Source organism: Poecilia mexicana, unplaced genomic scaffold (genome assembly GCF_051168715.1).
Source record: "Poecilia mexicana isolate PSO_F unplaced genomic scaffold, ASM5116871v1 scaffold_2, whole genome shotgun sequence".
Taxonomy (NCBI): domain Eukaryota; kingdom Metazoa; phylum Chordata; class Actinopteri; order Cyprinodontiformes; family Poeciliidae; genus Poecilia; species Poecilia mexicana.
In genome coordinates, this window is record NW_028263371.1 from 41656930 (window position 1) to 41674325 (window position 17396).

Sequence of the window (17396 nt, forward strand, 5' to 3'; positions counted from 1 at the left end):
TGTTGTGAATCGCTTGACCGTTTATTTTCCCTTTTGAACCTTCTCGGCACCTGTAGTTGAGCTGGCAGCTCAATTGTTTTGTTTTGGTGGTCAAGTTGGAAGTCTACTTCGAGGTTTGTTATCCACGGTTTATTATTAAGATGATTATAAGATAAATCATTTACCAGTTCACTTTTTTGTAGTGGTGTTGGGATCTGAATTAGCCTTTTAGTCAGCACCGTTTCTACCGGTTGCCTAGCAGCTAAGCTAACTCAGTCGCTTCAGGTTTGCGTTGGTTAAACTGTCACATTTTCCGTTGCATGAACTATATTAATACATACCATAAAAAGTTACATGTAATCTGAAATACGAAAGCTTGCTGATTTTAAAAAAGGACGGCATTATGTAGCTACAAGGCAAATTCTGAAAAACAAGGAAGGCTAATGCTAGCAGCAGAGAGGCCAGCGGCTGAATGTTGGCGTTTATTCATTCGATTTCGACGCTTAATGAATTGGCTTTAAGTTTAAAAGTTGTACAAGTTTTAGATTATATCCTTTAACGTTTATACAGATAAGTGAAATCAGTCAAAAAATGTTTTGAACTAAGAAGTTATGGAAACCTGGTATTAGCTTTAGGGTGGGGCTCATTTAACCTAATCTAACGACAGTGAGTGGACAGTGACCAAAAAGTATCTTGTTGAAAGATGTGTTTAATGCTTTGCTTTTATATATACTTTTTCATACAAATCTTTGAAAACATTTTATTGGCTTAGTATTTACAACATTTCTTTTATCCCACTCACATATTATTTTATGTGGCTATGAAAGCGCTGCCTCTCAAGCGATCAGTGTCCTCTAAAAAAGTTTTGTTGTGCATGAATGGCATCTACTCTTTTCTTCTTCTTGAGTTGCATTAGTAAGATGAGCTTGATTTGCATTATTTTCTGGTCACACTCAAACATATTTGCTTTTTTTGTTTATTATATTTGTAAATAATTTAGTGCAAAGGTGATGGAAAGCATTATTAAGCTAAGGGCTGTACTAAGATTGTTGGGTAGTTGTGTATATTTCTAGACCTAGATGAAGTTTGATTAAAAATATATGCACGGCAATGAATGCAAACTAAAATTTCCATTTTGTTTTGAGAACGCTATCAGAAATATTTAACTGGTTTGGCCGCAGAAGAAACAGAAAACCATTAAGTATAGGTGAGTTTCCAGGAAATTCTTAAGTAGAAGGCTTATCATGAGGGAGAGGCATGGCTTTGAAAGACGATACTAACTGTTTAGGACACCCAGGATGCTTGTCTTGTTGACTTATCCCTCTTGGAAATTTAGCACAAAAAAAAAAAAATATATATATATATATATATTTTTTTTTTTTTCACAGCTGTGACATCATGTCTGACAAAAGTGAGCTGAAAGCAGAACTCGAAAGGAAGAAGCTGCGTTTGGCACAAATCCGGGAGGAGAAAAGAAGGAAGGAGGAGGAGCGAAAGAAGGTATGAATTTTCTGACTTAAGGATTTGCATAGTCCGACATTGGATCTACATAAGTGAAATGGAAAATATATTTGGCCAAGTTCAATGTACACGACATAAATGAAAAGCAATTATGGAAATGTTCAAATCTTCTAAAACGATTCTTCCTCCAGGCTTTCTGCTGTAACTCAGTCTTTTTGCATTTGCCATTTTCTGCGACGGCTGAGTTTCTTGCCTTGTTAGTTTAAATTAGGCAGGTAATCATGGTCTTCCTTCAGAGCAGGGTCTGAACAAGACATGAAGCTCTTTGTGCATCGTTTTTGTCTAGGAGTATCTGAATGTAATGTTGATTCCTGAAATAGTCCTGAATGCTTGATGTTTCTCTGTTCGCAGGCGGACCAACAGCAGAAAGAAGCTTCACAACAGCAGGATGACTCCGACCTGGAGAAAAAAAGGCGAGAAGCCGACGCTCTTCTGCAAAGCATGGGGATAACACCTGATGCTGCACTTGGTATGTTTATATTTATCTGATGCTGCATTACTTCTGTATGCTGACCTGGTCATTAGGGAACTGCATCGATCAAAACTAATTCAGTCACAACTGTTCAGCTGCATAATTTTTACATTCTTTTAGATTTAGCACTGTCAATCAACCTCATGTACTTGCTGCTACATGTGCTGATAGAGGAGAAACAAGTTACTTTTCCAGGAAAACTGTTTATTTGCCATCATTGGTAGCCATGCTTAGTAGCCTGATTATTCACAACAGTCTCTGCTAGCTGCAGCATAGCAGAGAGCAAATGGGGAAAGAGAAGGGGGATGAGCAGCTCCACATAAGATTGTGATTTACAGCGGTAATACCCTCCTTCTGGCTCTGATTTGTTATATCTTGTTACCATTAGATGAAGGCAGATGTTTTTATTCACAGATTGTGTGTCCTACATTATATGAGACAGATACTGTCAAGACATAGTGACAGTTTCAACAAATATGTCAAAATGCACATTTGATCACGTTTCTTCTGTAGTTTGAGTCGCGAAAGTTAAATTTAGGCAACATTGAGACAGATGCACATATTGTTCATTTGCAACATATGTGCTTTTATCTTTGTATTGCCCAAAATTTGCAGAATAAAATTTTACAGTAAGGCATGTTGGTGTATACAAGTTGTAGAGAATTTATAAAGTTTCTAAAAGATAAAGATGGCTGGTGATAGCAGTGAATATCGACTATGTTACCAATGCTAAATAACTGAATATTTCTTTAACTTGGGTTATTGTTTGTACAACCTTAGACCCACTGATTCTTAAAGCAAACTGCATTTTAATATGGTGGTATTTTGTTTTTGTGTAAGTTTATGTCAGCCTTGTTCTCCTAATAGTATGAAGTCTAAGTTATGCAAATGTAGTCAATTTTATGGTTAGGAAATGCACAATTCCTATAGACAGCAACCATCAGAACTGAAGAAAACCTTTACTTAGTATAAAAATGAAATAAAATGGGCTTTCTTTCCAACTGAGTTGTCTCATATTTATGAAAAATAAAGCAAAGGTAAGGGACTTAAACAAATAAAGCGCATAGATTTGAGCAGAATTTCATAGAGGGACACAACAATCAATCAAATTTTTACTGGATTCGTAGTGGGAACTGCATGTGACGTTTCAGAAACCACATAAAGGAACTACTGAAAATACCCTCTTCCTTTGCTTTTACATTTAAAATCCACAGGCTTCAGACGTTTGATCTAGGAGAAAATCCTTATACAAAAAGTATTTCTAAAAGAAAGTGTGTGTGTGTAAAAGTTTCCCACACCTGTGTGCAAAACGTCTAAGCAATGTCTCTATTTAAACAGCAGGTGGCAGAAGAGATCCATTAAAAACTCAATGGAGAAGCCGTTTGGAACATAAATGAGGCAGCGGTGCCATGGTTGTGTTTTTAAAGCAGTTTAAGTTTGCTTAGATGTACGTAGGTTTTTATTGGCTGAATTTTTCTAAAAGTATTAAAATGTTTTCTTTAATTCAGATACAATTTTTGCAAATTGATGCATTATGCTTTGCCTAATTCACTGTTTCCCACACATGAAATGCAGTCTTCCAAGATTTAAGTGGTAAAACATATCCAGCAACACGTTGATGTGTTCCCGCTGTTGAGTTCTGAACCGTTCAGCTTACCGACCGTATTCTGCCTCTGTCTCTAACGTAGCCCCTCCTCTCACGACTCCTGCTCCCAAATCAGCGGAAACTCCTAGTGAAACCGGCAGCCAGGACTCTGATGGAGCCGTGGGACCCAGGTACACAAACACACCGAAGAATCCCTCAGCAAGAGTCCAAACCGCAGCGCAGGAATTTACAAGTGTGGAGAGCCTCCAGGCTTCCCTGTTTCAGAAGATATTTCCTACCTAAAGCAAATTCTAGATATTTATTGCTTCATTGCGTCTCTTATAAAAGATAATTCTCCTTTTTTTTTTTTCTCCTGCTTTGACATGTGATCAGCCTTTTTGCAGATTGCAGATGTGTTATGCTGTAAATATTGCTGTAAATGTGCTGAGATGCATTGTCAGCTTGTGTGTTTTGCTTTTATGTGCCTGTTGCTGCGTTTTACTGTGACATAAAGGTTACAGACGCCAGTAAATCCTGCAGCTTAGCTTAAACTCAGATTAGCTCTGCCATTGCTGCAGTGAGTGATGACAAATTTATGCCAACCGAGGACATGTTTATTTCATTTATGTGCCACTGAATTAGAACTCTCCCAAATTAACAATGAAACAGCGGGCTGCTGTGACGCCTGGGGGACTTCTTAACCCCTAATTAGAGCCCCCTTCCCTGGGCTGAAATTCAAGCTCCCCCAGTGCCCCATCAGGCCCGGTGAGCTGTTCCCACTACGTGTTGACTCATTTCCCTCACCAGCTTGGCCATTTCCTACACACATGGAGGTCATGTTTTCTCCCAGAGGGCTCCCCTCTCCACCGCCACCATTCTGGCTACACAACGCTCAAAGCCTTTGGTGTGACAAAGTTTGGACAGATCCATTGTTCAATTTCTGGGTTTTTTTTTTTTTTGCTGGGAAATTAAATCTGCATTGGTATAAATTGAACAGACTTTCGATCGTTCCAGTCAGCATGTTCTGATGCTAACATTATCTGGTCTCTTCATATGTGCTTGCTTGTCTGTCTGTCACTAATGCTACCTTGTTGCTGTGACACTAATCAGGACTCTGCACTGGGACTCTGACCCGTCCACTCTTCAACTTCACTCTGATTCTGAGCTGGGGTACTGGACACTCTCTTCTCTCCTTTCCTGGTCATTTTCCTTTCTCTCAATCTATAGCATGGTTACTTTAGCTTTCAGGGTCATTGTTAAGTTGATTCAGTCCAGGAGAAACGGTGACGTCATGCATGTTGAAAAGATCGGATTATATAGCGCTAATAAATTGTGAACTAATCAATTTCTTTCATGGTACCGAGAAAGACGAATTATTTTAGATAAGCTAAAGAGTTTCTCTGAGTGAGGTGAGGATTGTTGCAAAATATATTAAGGATGGTTAATGTTATGTGGTGCAGAGTTTGAGTTGTTCTGTGTTTTATAGGCGTGTGACTCCAAAACTGGGAATGGCCAAAGTCACGCAGGTGGACTTCCCACCACGTGAGACGGTGTCCTACACCAAGGAGACTCAGACACCAGCCCCCGTCCAGGCGAAAGAAGGTGATTTATGTTTTGTTTTTGTTTTGTTTTAGATGTTTTCCTTCAAAAAATCAGAAATCTGTGGAGTTTTTTTTTTAATGCAGATTTGCCCTGTCTCTACTGATTTTGTCTCTCTAAACTTAATTCATATATACATATATATATAATTTTTTTTAAGTTGTCCTCAGGTGATCATTAAATATCTTGCTAGCAGCGAGAGCTGCACAATATATCAAATCAGTCGACATCGCAATTTCCGAGTGTGCAATTTAAAAGGACTTCTTGGATGCGACGTCGGCAGGACTGCATGGTCACAGCGAGATATTTAATTGCAACACTATGTTTGAAAATTGCGATGACTATATTAATTACAATTAACCCACATTTGCTGACACTTTTCCTTCTTTACCTGCCACTCAGTGAGCTCTAATGTCTCAGCAGTTAAAGATGCACATCAGCTGTGGGCATTAAGGGTAGTTGGAGTCCATTCAACAGGCCAATGTTATTGCATATAGCGTAATATATAAGCTATTGCCTGCAATGCGTATCAGTACAGTCAGTATATACTGATACAGAGCGTGTAAAAGCCTTACTCAGAACATATATTATCCTACCAAATGTTGCACCCAAACAATCATTTGTGTGTTTGATTTTGGAAAAAGTAATATTAAAATGATTGTTTCATACTCTCTTCAAATATACCAACTATGAGGGTGTAAATGAAATAGTATAGCCTTCCAAATGTAGCTGCAAAGTTGAGCGAAGTGCAAACTGCCTTTTATACCCACACCTGTTATGTAGTTCATGGCGATTCGATTAAGATGCTAAATCTCAGGGGGAGTGGTGCGTTCACGGTGGAAAGGAAAGAAGAGTGAGAGGAATGTGAGTTAAATCTAATATTCAATAATATTAAAGCTATTTTACTTTCTTTTAACTCATGTGACTCTATTAGGAGCAGAGGTGATGTAAGAGAACTCAGATATTGAAAAGCCACATTTTACCATTATGTTGAAAGTAAGAAAATGATTACACAGTTGATGTGAAAATAATGCTACTTTTAGCATCTCAAATGCTAAAAACTGAAATGTTCTTTGCTTTTTAAGCTTTCTGTTATCTGCTGAAAATCTTGCTTTCTCTCTCGCAGCTTGAATTAAACAGACATTTTGTCTTTTAAATAGCTTCCTGGATCCCACTGCTTCTCTGATTTCACAACAACTTCCACACTGAAGGGTGTTGTTGTTACCATGACCTAGCCGCTCTTAGATACAGGTCGAGCTAAAAATCATCATCTAGTTCTGGTCACGAGCTGATTTCTCTGTTCATCTCCACTCATTCACTACGTTCGGACTAACAAGGTTTCAGAATTTTGTTTCTTTAAGATATGTATTATTTCTTGAGGGTGCGCTAACAGGAACATTTGGGGAAAAGAGGGAAATGAATGACGTGTGGCAAAGCTTTACAAAGCCCTGAGATGAAAGTGATGGCAAAATGAGATGTAGGAAACACAAGAAGTCAGAGCAGAGACTCAGTTCAGACGGGCTCGGCTCCTCTGAACCCCACCAGCAGCTCAGCTTTGGTGTAATTAGTGAGCAGGATGAGAAACCAGTGACAGGAAGGAGAAATGCGATTGGAGCGGAAGATATGAAGCGCTGCGTGTTCAGCTGCTTATTGCCTCTGAAGCGTGTTGATATGTATGTAATTGCTGCTCCGAAGCTTTCATGTGGGTGGACAAACTGAATATTTGTGCCGAAATCCACATGTTGAACACATGTTGTATTAAATATTCAATATTCCCAGTTGAGCTGCTTGTTCTTGGATGATTTTTTTTGTTGTTGTTTGTCTTTAAATGGTGAATAACGGGCTTGTCTGACATCCTGATGAGGATTTCGGTTTTGAACCTTCACGTTAAGCTACTGGATGAATTTGTCTTTTAACTCATCTCAGTTTGCACCAGTTAACACTCGTCTTCCGCGTCCATGAAAGCTTGGTTTGGATTTTAAACAGTGTACTGATGTGTAGAAAATTCAGAGAGGACATGCAGAGTGCGTAAGGTCAGATTTCTCTCTTGTTTTGGAAAGGGGATCGTGGGGGTACACTACAAACCAAACTAGTGAAGGATGAAGAGCATCTTTTTTTTTTTTTTTTGCTCCTCATTTCTCCGGCCTCCACTGGATATAGTAAAACTGTGTTAAACAACGACGCTCTCTGCCAGCTGTTCAACACAGAGCCCCCCTTCCCCTCTCTGCCACTATGTAATCATTTCATCAACTCCTTCGCTTCCCCTGTCTTCTCCCTTCACCGAACAGGCACATAACAAAACGCACTCAGTGACATTGTGCATTTTCACACCATCACTTCTGGCGCCCGATGAGACGGCGATGCCTCCCCATCTTGCTCCCGTTTGCCACATTTGTGATGCGTGGGGTGGCGTCTGGCCTGCTTTCTGATTGAGTGATTTATCGTGTTGTGGAAAGGAGGCAGCGGCGCCGCACTCTCAAGGTCAGCAGGCGGTGGCATTAGAGGGAGCGGCTCTCGCGCCCTGGCTGCTGCAGGTTGAGGGTTCCCACTGTGTGTTCCTGACATCCCAGAAAAACGAGTTGAAGATTTGAGATCACCAGCTTATGTTCACGCCTATAAGAGAAAACGACAATGAACAATCAGGGAGAATGCTATCTAATTTTTTTTTTGTTTGTTTGTTTTATTCCTGAAAAGCTTTTGCTGATGCAGCGAAATGGAGTTACTAAGCAACCCTTGAAGTCCTAGTGTTGTCTTTATCTTATTTTTATGTGTAGAAGAAAGTATTTGTAGCCATAATACAAAAAAGTTATACTTTTAGGGACCTAAATTATTCTGATGCTCCATTATTTGATATTACAAACCAGAAGGCATCTGATTGTTTTTATAGTCACCACAGTCATCAAGAATAATTAACAAAATATTTGAATAATCTAAAAAAAAAAAAGACTAAAAACTGTTTTACTTAAATTTGAATATGAAATTTAAATATTAAGCAAAAAAAATATGATTGTAATTATATCAAGCAAAGACATTTCCACAATTAATTTTTTTTTTTTGCAATTTGGTGATGAAGCACCAAGTCTTTGAGATTGGAAGGCCTCCCTTCCATCACCCTCATCTTTAAATCCCTCCACAGACTCAAGTCTGGACTCTGTCCAGGCCATTCCAAAATGTCATTACCTCTGCTCAGAAGAAGTATGCTGGTAAAATTGAACGACCAGTGTTAAACCTGATTCTACCAGTGTTCATAAATAATTTTTGTCCTAATTATATTAAGAAAATAATAAAACCAATACATTATCTCTCTTTATTGTATCCTTTTTTTGTTTTCCTAGACCCGATGTTAAATAATCTGCAGCCGTTTTCAATATAATTTGGGGAAAAAATAGTTTTTACATTTACAATATCATGATTTGGATTAAATTGTCATCTTACTGTTAATAAAGTCATATCAAGTAACATCATGATGAAAAAACATTCAAGTAACCTTTTGTGCTTCTTGTAATATTTATATAAAACACCTTATCGGCATAATGATATTATTTGCTGCTAAGATGTGCTGAAAGTAGCACAAAATATTCACTTGGCTGTTAAAAAAATCAAAATCACATTTTTTGTGGTTCATCATCTCGTCACTGGTCAAGAAAGTCGGTCAGACTGAAAATTGGCGGATCAACAGAGGATAACTGGTGCATCTGTACTTTGTCAGGCTTCAGTTCTTTGGATATTTTCCACAGTGCTATTTGTGAGACATCTGATTAGTTTTACTAGTACGCAGAGGTGGTACAAGACCATATGACTAACTCCTATCATAAAAGTTTATTGAGTTTAAAAAAAAAAACAAGTGTGTGGAAGAATATTTTGCTTTCAGAGCGTTAAAGCTGACATTTAAACTCACAAAACGACACTAAAAAGAGAAAACCATTAGTATTAAACAATGAATTTAAAAGAATCGGCTTATTAAATGTGAGCAATACAAATCCTGACTGCAAAGTTAACTGAATAAACACTTTTCATTGCAGCAATGTAAACGGCACGCTTTCAGTTAGCATTGCACAGCATACCAGCTCATGATTGTCCTTTGTCGTCGTCGCAAATTGCTTTGATGCAATATTTTGTCAGCTAATATATATTCAAACGTCATGCATTCACGCTCTGCATATTGGCTACACTTCGATTGCCCTTGATGCTTACTTCTGATATATTTAGTGTCTGAAACACTGAAACTTGTGAAGAGTTGTGATGGCAAAAAAGGAAAGAGTCAGGTGGGATTTTCAACGTGGGATTCGTTTTCCTGATTTCTATTTTCAATCCGTTGACGTCTCTCCATATGTGTGGAGTTTGCAGTAAAGGAAGTGTCGCCTTAATCTACTAAACTGGTGAACGTGTCAGTGCTGCAGTATTCCCAGACTGCATCAATATGCTCTCTTCAATAAAAGGCTGTAATTATGGAGTAAGATATTGTTGGACGCTGTGGGGAGGGTGGGGGGTGGATTGGTTGGTTCAGCACCGCATTTCAAAAGACTCGTCAGGAACACAAGTACGCCAAGCGGTTCAGTAGATCTCATATTTAATTGAATGTGATTGTTTTAATCACTTTGAATTTAGAGGTAGGTCAAAACTTTTAATCATAAAGTCCTTAAAGGCCTGCTTGCTTCAAGTGCCACTTGGAATTGTGGTCAGCTTTTATGCACTTGATGATTAGTAGCGCTTGAATATCTGTCGTAGAGTGGCTGATCATTTCAAGGAGGAAATTTTATGTTTTCCTTTTTTAAATTTCCTCATTGTATGATTTTTATTAATGTGCGCCCTTTTTGATTTTGATGTGCGAGTCTCCCGGAGGTTTACTTTGTTCCTTCAACCAATACTGGCGTTTGCTATTTGCAAGATTTAGATAATACTCTTATGTTAGAACCACTTTATTTTTAAGATGAACGACGGTAGTACTATTATATGTCTGTAGAATTAGAGTACTGGTTTTCTATGGGTTTGTAAGTGGTGTTTAACAGAGAAATATCAGCTAGTGCCTGGAAACGGAGGATTTTCAGCTTGATCGTTTCAGACCAGTGATATGCTGGCTGGTTGAAAACTCAAAAATCAGATCTTGTTTTTAATCCTTGATCACATGATGCTAAGCTCTACCAAGTTGCGGTAGCAACACAACTCTTCGCTTAACTTTAGATGAAGGTAAAGGTATTGCAGCTATTTAGAAAGAAGCTGTATTTGAACAACATATGGAGACTTATTGTACTGAATTCAGGCTGCAAGAGAAAGCTGGACTTTCATCAGATAACAGACATTCAGTCTGTTATCTGATGAATGATTGGTATTTGAGGAGAAATCTGTCCACAGATTTTCTAGACCGTGACTCTAAATTATTTGTAGAAAATTCACCTATTTGTGGAATTTTTCAGGAAATCATATGCAAAATATTTGGTTGGGGAAAAAAATGCAGTGCTGACTGCTAAAATACCTAGATGCAATGCTACTTGACATATGCTACTGGCTAGCATTTGCAATCCAGGAGGGCCATTTATTTTCCTTAGCTCTGATTTGCTGCACCCCCAACAGCGAAACTAAAGAAGACTGTAGACATTATCTTCTGTGGTAGTGCCAACTATGCGAATTTAGGTGTATTTGGGTTTCATTTAGTAATACAGGAAGTTTAAGGCATTTTTGTGTGGATCTCAAAAATTTGCAGATTTTGGCTATGTGTTGCCGACTGTTGTTTATAACCCCTTGCGCTTTTTTTTTCTTATCTTTCAACAAATGTTATGAAGCCTGGTGGATTTAAAACTGATCTTTGGACATCCTAAAGCAAAGGTTGAGGTTTGGTTTCTCGAGGAATGCACGCAGTCTACTGTTTTAGAATGCTAGCTACAGTAGCTTCACTGAATGTTAACATCAGTTATCGATGTCACATTAGAAATAGTCGTATCTTTCCTACATTTGCCCTGACTTGGCCTCTGCTCCTAATATGAATAAAATCATGACTAAATAAAGACTTCAAGACTGGACTAGAGAAAATCCATTAAGTGCCATTCCTATAGCTGCTGATATTCTAAAATCTGTATCAGCAAATCAAAGCTTTAAAAAAGCCAAAGACGTTTTAAAGTCTATTCAACCTCAAAATTTCGATCTGTGCGTCTCTGACCTTCGAGTTCTTGCGGTGCGACACTGAAGACGAAGCCTGGCTGACTTTCCAGCTGTGTACAACAGTTGTTTAATACTTGTTCGTCCTTTGCCATGTTTACATTAATGTATTGTCTGTCGTCTTGGACTTGCTGTTGCTCTTTCCACCCCTCCACTCCCTGTCCTATCCTGCCCCCCCTCACCCCCCCAGCCTCCATCCCAAAAAAAGCTTTTATTTCTTAAGTGGTACAAAAGCCATAATTGGACTTGCTTTGAAAGAGGTGTCAGTGTATGGGACATTGGTGATCCGGGTGAATTCTGTTAAATGCAACCCACCCACCCTTGCTGCTTCTATCCCCCACCCGCACGCGCGCACAGCCCCCCAGCGGGGTCACCAGGATCACTAGCTTTTCTCCAAATGGCCATTTTGGCTGGCAGGTGCATTATACCCTTTATTTTCAGATTGTCTGTCCGCTCCTAATGCCTGGCAGGTTGATTGCTCCGGCTGCCTCACCAGGGAAAGGGCTGACGAGCGCGGCCGGGACTAGCTGAAAGACAGTGATTACTGTTTTCCTTTAAGCCTGATTGAGGCCCTTGAAAGGAAAGATTTTAACCTTCTCCTGTTGGGAGTAGGGTATGGCTGCACATTGAAATGGCTCGTGTCATCAACCCGATTCTGTAAACTCATCAGCGCTCCCAATAACCTTCGTCCCTCAACCCTCCGTCTGAGGAAAGGGATAAATCACTTTATGGACAAAGTGACGGATGACATTATCATTTAGATTATCTCACTGGGAGAGAAACTCTTGCTTGTGGTGTGGTGATCTTAGATTAACTGCAAACGCTTTTTGGAAACAAAGCAAGAACGTCCGCCTGCCCAGTCCGAATCGCGTCTTTTCTCCTTTCGTTTTACGTTTAATACCATCTCGAGAAGATGTCCTGGGAAGAATCACGTTAGTCTTCTTTGAGGTGAAACCTGTGTGCAGTTTGCCAGCTGGTGTGGCCTGTATTTTGTTGTACACTCTCGGAGCCTGAATAGGAGCTGCAGGACCTCCTGCTAGGACGGTAATTGCGCAGGCTTGCCGTTCAGAGGGAGGCTTGTCTGGAGGCGGCCAGGCGGAAAACCTCTGTGCCATCCCCATGCCACCTCTGAAGTGCACAAGACAATCCCTGCATCACCATCTGCTTTTGCACCATGCCGTCATCTGGTCAAGTCCAAAAGGATGGGCCGAGGCAGCTGCTCCTCACCCTCTGCCCCGTGGCCTAGAAGGGGGCAACCTGCAACTGGGACACAGAGGAAACAGCTACACTGACAGCCAGACTCCCTTTGAATGGATTGTGTCTCATTAACAGTTGGGGAAAGACAGGGGTCCCTATGACAACAAGACACCCGCTGCGCCGTGTCCCTTTAATACAAACTTCCCTGCTATAAAGGAGCAGGTTCCTCTTTGAAAAGCAACATAGTGCTGACAAACCAAACAAATGCAAGGCAGAGATACAAAATCACTCTATAGCTGCGCCCGTAATCGCTGGGTGGAGCTTTTATTGAAAGCGAAAAATAATGAAGGTGTGAAATAAAGCGGCCAAGCTGCATGAAGCATCCGTTTGGAGACGTAATCGTTCCTCTTGATAAAGTTTTCCACTTTATTTTGATTTTTTTAAATGCTATTGTAATATAGAAATCGGACAAAAACGGGTAATCACAAGGATATGACCTTTTAGGATTTGTTTCACACATCAGGAGATAAAGTTTGTAGAGCCTCGTTTAATCTGTGACCTGAGTTTTTATGACTTTTTGATCGACAGAGGAAGAAGAGGAGGAAGAAATTGCTCCAGCTCAACCAGTAGTCGAGGATCAAACTGAGAAACTGGTCCAGAAAGAAGAAGAGGAAGAAGAAGGTAATTCACTACTACTAATCCTAACTGTACTAAAATTTCAATTGGAGTTGTTGGGATTTTTACAGAGCATCACACTGATGCCTCCCAAAGACGTTCATACACCTTTAGATTGACGATTATAAAGTGCTTTTGAATCCAGCGCCCTTTACCTTAAATGAAATCGACTCCCTTTAGAACTGTAATTCTGACCTCAGAGGTTTGGTAGAGAACATTAGAAAACAACCAGCATCTCAAGGCCAGGCAGGCAGAACATTAATTAGAGAAGCAGCAAAGAGGACCTACTGTTAATCTGGATCTGCAGAGATCTACAACTCAGATGAGAATATCTGGCAACAGAGTAACTATTATCCAAGTGTGAAATTGTCATCCTTATAATAACACCATAAAAAGTCCGTTTTGCCTTAAGCCATGTGGTTACCCTGGTCAGATGAGACAAAAATGTTGCTTTTCGACCCATTTGGAGAAAAACACCCAAAAGTGTATGTAGTAATCCATACAGTGACGCATAGTGGTGGCAGCATCACGGTGTGATTCACACAGTGTGATTGAAATCAAAGAGAACTTTGCTAGTAAGTCTTGCAACTGCAACTCATCTGAAACTTTTCAGGAATTTCACTTGTAGAAGCAAAATAAAAGTTGTTATTGTCCTTCCTCTTTGTACTGGTCTGCCACATAGAATCCCAATAAAATCCATTAACCTTTGTGGTTTTGGCTTAACAGAAAAATGGAAAAGTTTTAGTTCTTTATCCTCCACATCTCCCCAACAGTAAGTTTCTGTTTCTTTGTCAAGCCCCGCCGCACGAGCTGACCGAGGAGGAAAAACTCCAGATCCTCCACTCCGAGGAGTTTGCTAAATTCTTCGACCAGAGCACTCGCATCATCGAGCGAGCGCTCTACGAGCACGTGGACATCTTCTTTGACTACAGCGGTCGTGACCTGGAGGACAAGGAAGGGTAAATGGCGCTTAATTCAAAAGCCGTAATTGTTTATTTTGAAGCATTACTTTTCATTGATTGATGTCATTTCCCTCTCCAGGGAAATTCAGGCGGGAGCGAAGCTTTCACTGAACAGGCAGTTCATGGACGAGAGCTGGTCCAAACATCGGGTCGTCACATGTCTGGACTGGTCTCCGCAGGTGATTTTCTCTGACAGTTGCATCATTTTAACACGTCCCTCAAAGCGCCATTAAGCAATTGTTTAATCACTTCTTTTTCTAAAAAAAAAAAAAAAAAAAAAAAGAAAATCAAATTGAAGGAAAAAGTGAATGTAATGGTTTCTAATTGGCTTTTTAAAGGGCTTTGATCTTGTTTTATGGTTACCTTGCTTCAGTTTGACAACATTTCCCTTTCAGCCAAAACTCCCTCTGGAAAACCAAGTTTGGTCCCGTACACATTGTAGCCGGATCCGCTGGCTGTAATGATTTATTTCCTTTGGTGTTTAAGGTCATTTCACTCCTGATTCTGCAATGGTTTTTGACAGTGACTGAGCACCTAACCTCTTTGTTCACTGTATTTCTGGCCCAGAGCAACATTAACACCTGAAAAAACTCAGCAGCATCCTGCAAACATCCACAACGTGTTTGTATATCTAGATGTTGTTTCCTTTTTGATTTTTGATGTAGTTTTATCACCGTTTTGGAACAATTTTTTTTTTTTTAAACTGCTCCTGAAGTAGTCGTGTTTTAATGAAATAATAAAAGGAATAAAGGATATTATTGAGGATCTGAAATGGTTGAGCTGCATGAAACGAGCCACAAATATGTACGGAAAGAGTCACTTTTTCAGCATAGACGTTTTGGCTTTTGAAAATTTTATTTGTTGGGAGAAAGAAATAATATCCATCATTCCACTCATTTTATTTCCATAGCTCAGAGTGATGTCAACTCGCCATCTTGTCTGACAAGCAGGTTTTACAGATTTTATTATTTGGATCTTGAATTCAGGCCAATGCTACGATAGAATATTAGGGCCAGGCTGCAATGTTTTTTCAATAAAATCATGCCTTAAATTTGAATAAAGACATTATATTAGGAGACTTCAGTTGTAGTTTTATGAAATCCCCTTCACAAAAAATAGCAACAAACTAAAATTAGGAATTTTAACATCTTGTGAAGCTATACTTTGCTATCACTTGATCTTTTAACAAGTCAGCATCAAATCATTATCGGGAGTAGTACTTTGAATTGATTGAGCAAACGACTGGGTCTATTTTGGAGAAAAAAGCCACACAACTAAACTGGTCATGTCATAGGTCGATAACTAGAAGCTTTTTTTTTTCTATTTTCATTAAAACAACTTTTTTTTTCTTAATTTTGAGGTGTTCTGGTAAAATAGAATAGACGGTCTGCTAATATTATGACTTTATTCTCATAATTAAACAAAAATTCTTGTAGCCTGGCTCTAATACTCCATCGTACAAATTCACAGAAGAGGAGTTTGAAATAAAAACCACGTTTTGAAAGTGGTGATGTTTTTTTTTTTTTTTTTAGAAGAGAAAGATAGAAAAAATTTTACTAAAATTGTATCTGACATGACAAAAATCAGAGATTTTATTTTTAAGCCATATTGCCCAGGCCAATACTGGCAGCTGTTGCGTTTCCACATACAACTAGATGTGAGGAGTGTGTCTATTTTATCCATTTGTTTTCTTTTTTCTCTCACTAGTATCCTGAGCTCCTGGTCGCCTCCTACAACAACAACGAGGAGGCTCCACACGAACCAGACGGCGTGGCTTTAGTCTGGAACATGAAGTACAAGAAAGCCACGCCAGAATACGTCTTCCACTGTCAGGTACCAAAACCAACATCCCTCACTTTTCCTTCTTGAACTCTCTTCTGTGTGATTTTATTTTTTTTTCTGCCCCACCCCCACAAATATACCTCGCTCCACAAGTGTGGAGCAGCGCCAACCCTTTCGCTCCCCCCTTCCTGCCTCCATTCACATGGTGAGTTCACCATGCTGGCATTCACCTCCACCACATCTTTCCACAAACACATGTTCTGGAGAAGACCCGTGGCGCAAGACCCGAACGGACTCCAAGAGCTGCAGCAGGATTAAGTGTGGGTGGGTTTTGGTGGGGGGTGTGGAGCAGGAGTTGGGGGGGCGCAGGGCTGGTTATCATGTGCATCTAAACAAGGGCTCTGTGTTCAGACAGAGCGAGCTGGGAGAGCAGTTGAGCGCCATGGCTCTGCTCAGCTTTATATTAATGCTGCCCCGAGGCTCCTTCACCAGGACGAGTTGAGTAGAACCACATGTTGCCTTCAGAGCGGATGTCATCGAAGACTCGCTGCTGAGTTGAATAAAACTGAACAGAAGTGTGAATGCAGTTTGCTTTGTGCTTCCAAGTTGGCTCAAAAGCTGATTTTTTTTATTTTTTTATTCTTTCTTTTTCTCTACTTTTTTGTCGCATTATTTCCCTCTCGATGATTACTTGATTAAAAGGTGGTTGTAGCTGAAGCAGTCAGAGTGTTTATAACACCTTCGCTGCAGTAAAAACAAACATCGATTCTATTAGATAGTTAGTTTGTCAACACTGGTGGATATACAAATCTGGTTTCGTTTTTGTTTTCTCGGACAAAAATGGAACTTTCTCATTTTAATATGAAGCATAACTGGAAAAGAACACACTGGGTATTAATAGTCTGGGAGAATATGAGGCAGGTGATGAGTTACCCGTCTCTAATCATGGGGTCAGTAAGATAAACTTGAAGTAAAATGCCGCAGCAATTTAAATTTGACACACAAATTCAAAAATGGAAATTTAAAACATGATTAGCTTTAAATTAGAAAAGAAAAGCAATAATTATTCCTTCTGCTGTTAAAGTAATGTTACTACATTCAAAATTATGATGCCTTTCACGTTCATTTGCTTTTCATACGTAGCAGCAAATATACAGATTCTTTAAATTCAGGGTGGTTTTTAATAATACAGAATATTTCCCCCCCCACTCTTCTCTGTGCTTGATAACTCTAGCTTATTTTTAGCAGCTTAATCAGTTAGGCTATCTGCTCCCGAAACTAGCCTAAAGGCCATCAAATCTGTTCAAAATTTATTTGAATTGCACAGTCATAAACAGCTTTTACTTCACTAAGATAATTTTCAAAGATAAGATAAATAAAAGTAATAACGTTCTGATAAATTGTAACTAATAAAATAAAGTAACAAATTAAAAAATCAAGAGGTCCCAGAATTAAAAGCAGGTTTTAGGCA

At 39.4% G+C, this 17396-nt stretch overlaps 1 protein-coding gene across 2 annotated transcripts in view; it reads left to right on the top strand.

Moving 5' to 3' along the window:
* dync1i2a (dynein, cytoplasmic 1, intermediate chain 2a) overlaps window positions 1-17396 on the top strand; it is a 24891-nt gene continuing 7495 nt past the window's right edge. The window contains exons 1-10 of one of the 2 annotated variants that reach the window (XM_015011890.2): window positions 1-113; window positions 1368-1479; window positions 1852-1969; window positions 3661-3748; window positions 4668-4757; window positions 5044-5159; window positions 13095-13187; window positions 13978-14140; window positions 14223-14322; window positions 15851-15976. In XM_015011890.2, the coding sequence (XP_014867376.1) occupies window positions 1378-1479; window positions 1852-1969; window positions 3661-3748; window positions 4668-4757; window positions 5044-5159; window positions 13095-13187; window positions 13978-14140; window positions 14223-14322; window positions 15851-15976 (996 nt within the window). In that variant the 5' untranslated portion in view covers window positions 1-113; window positions 1368-1377. The remainder of the gene's footprint in view (window positions 114-1367; window positions 1480-1851; window positions 1970-3660; window positions 3749-4667; window positions 4758-5043; window positions 5160-13094; window positions 13188-13977; window positions 14141-14222; window positions 14323-15850; window positions 15977-17396) is intronic. The other variant, XM_015011892.2, reaches the window with a different exon arrangement.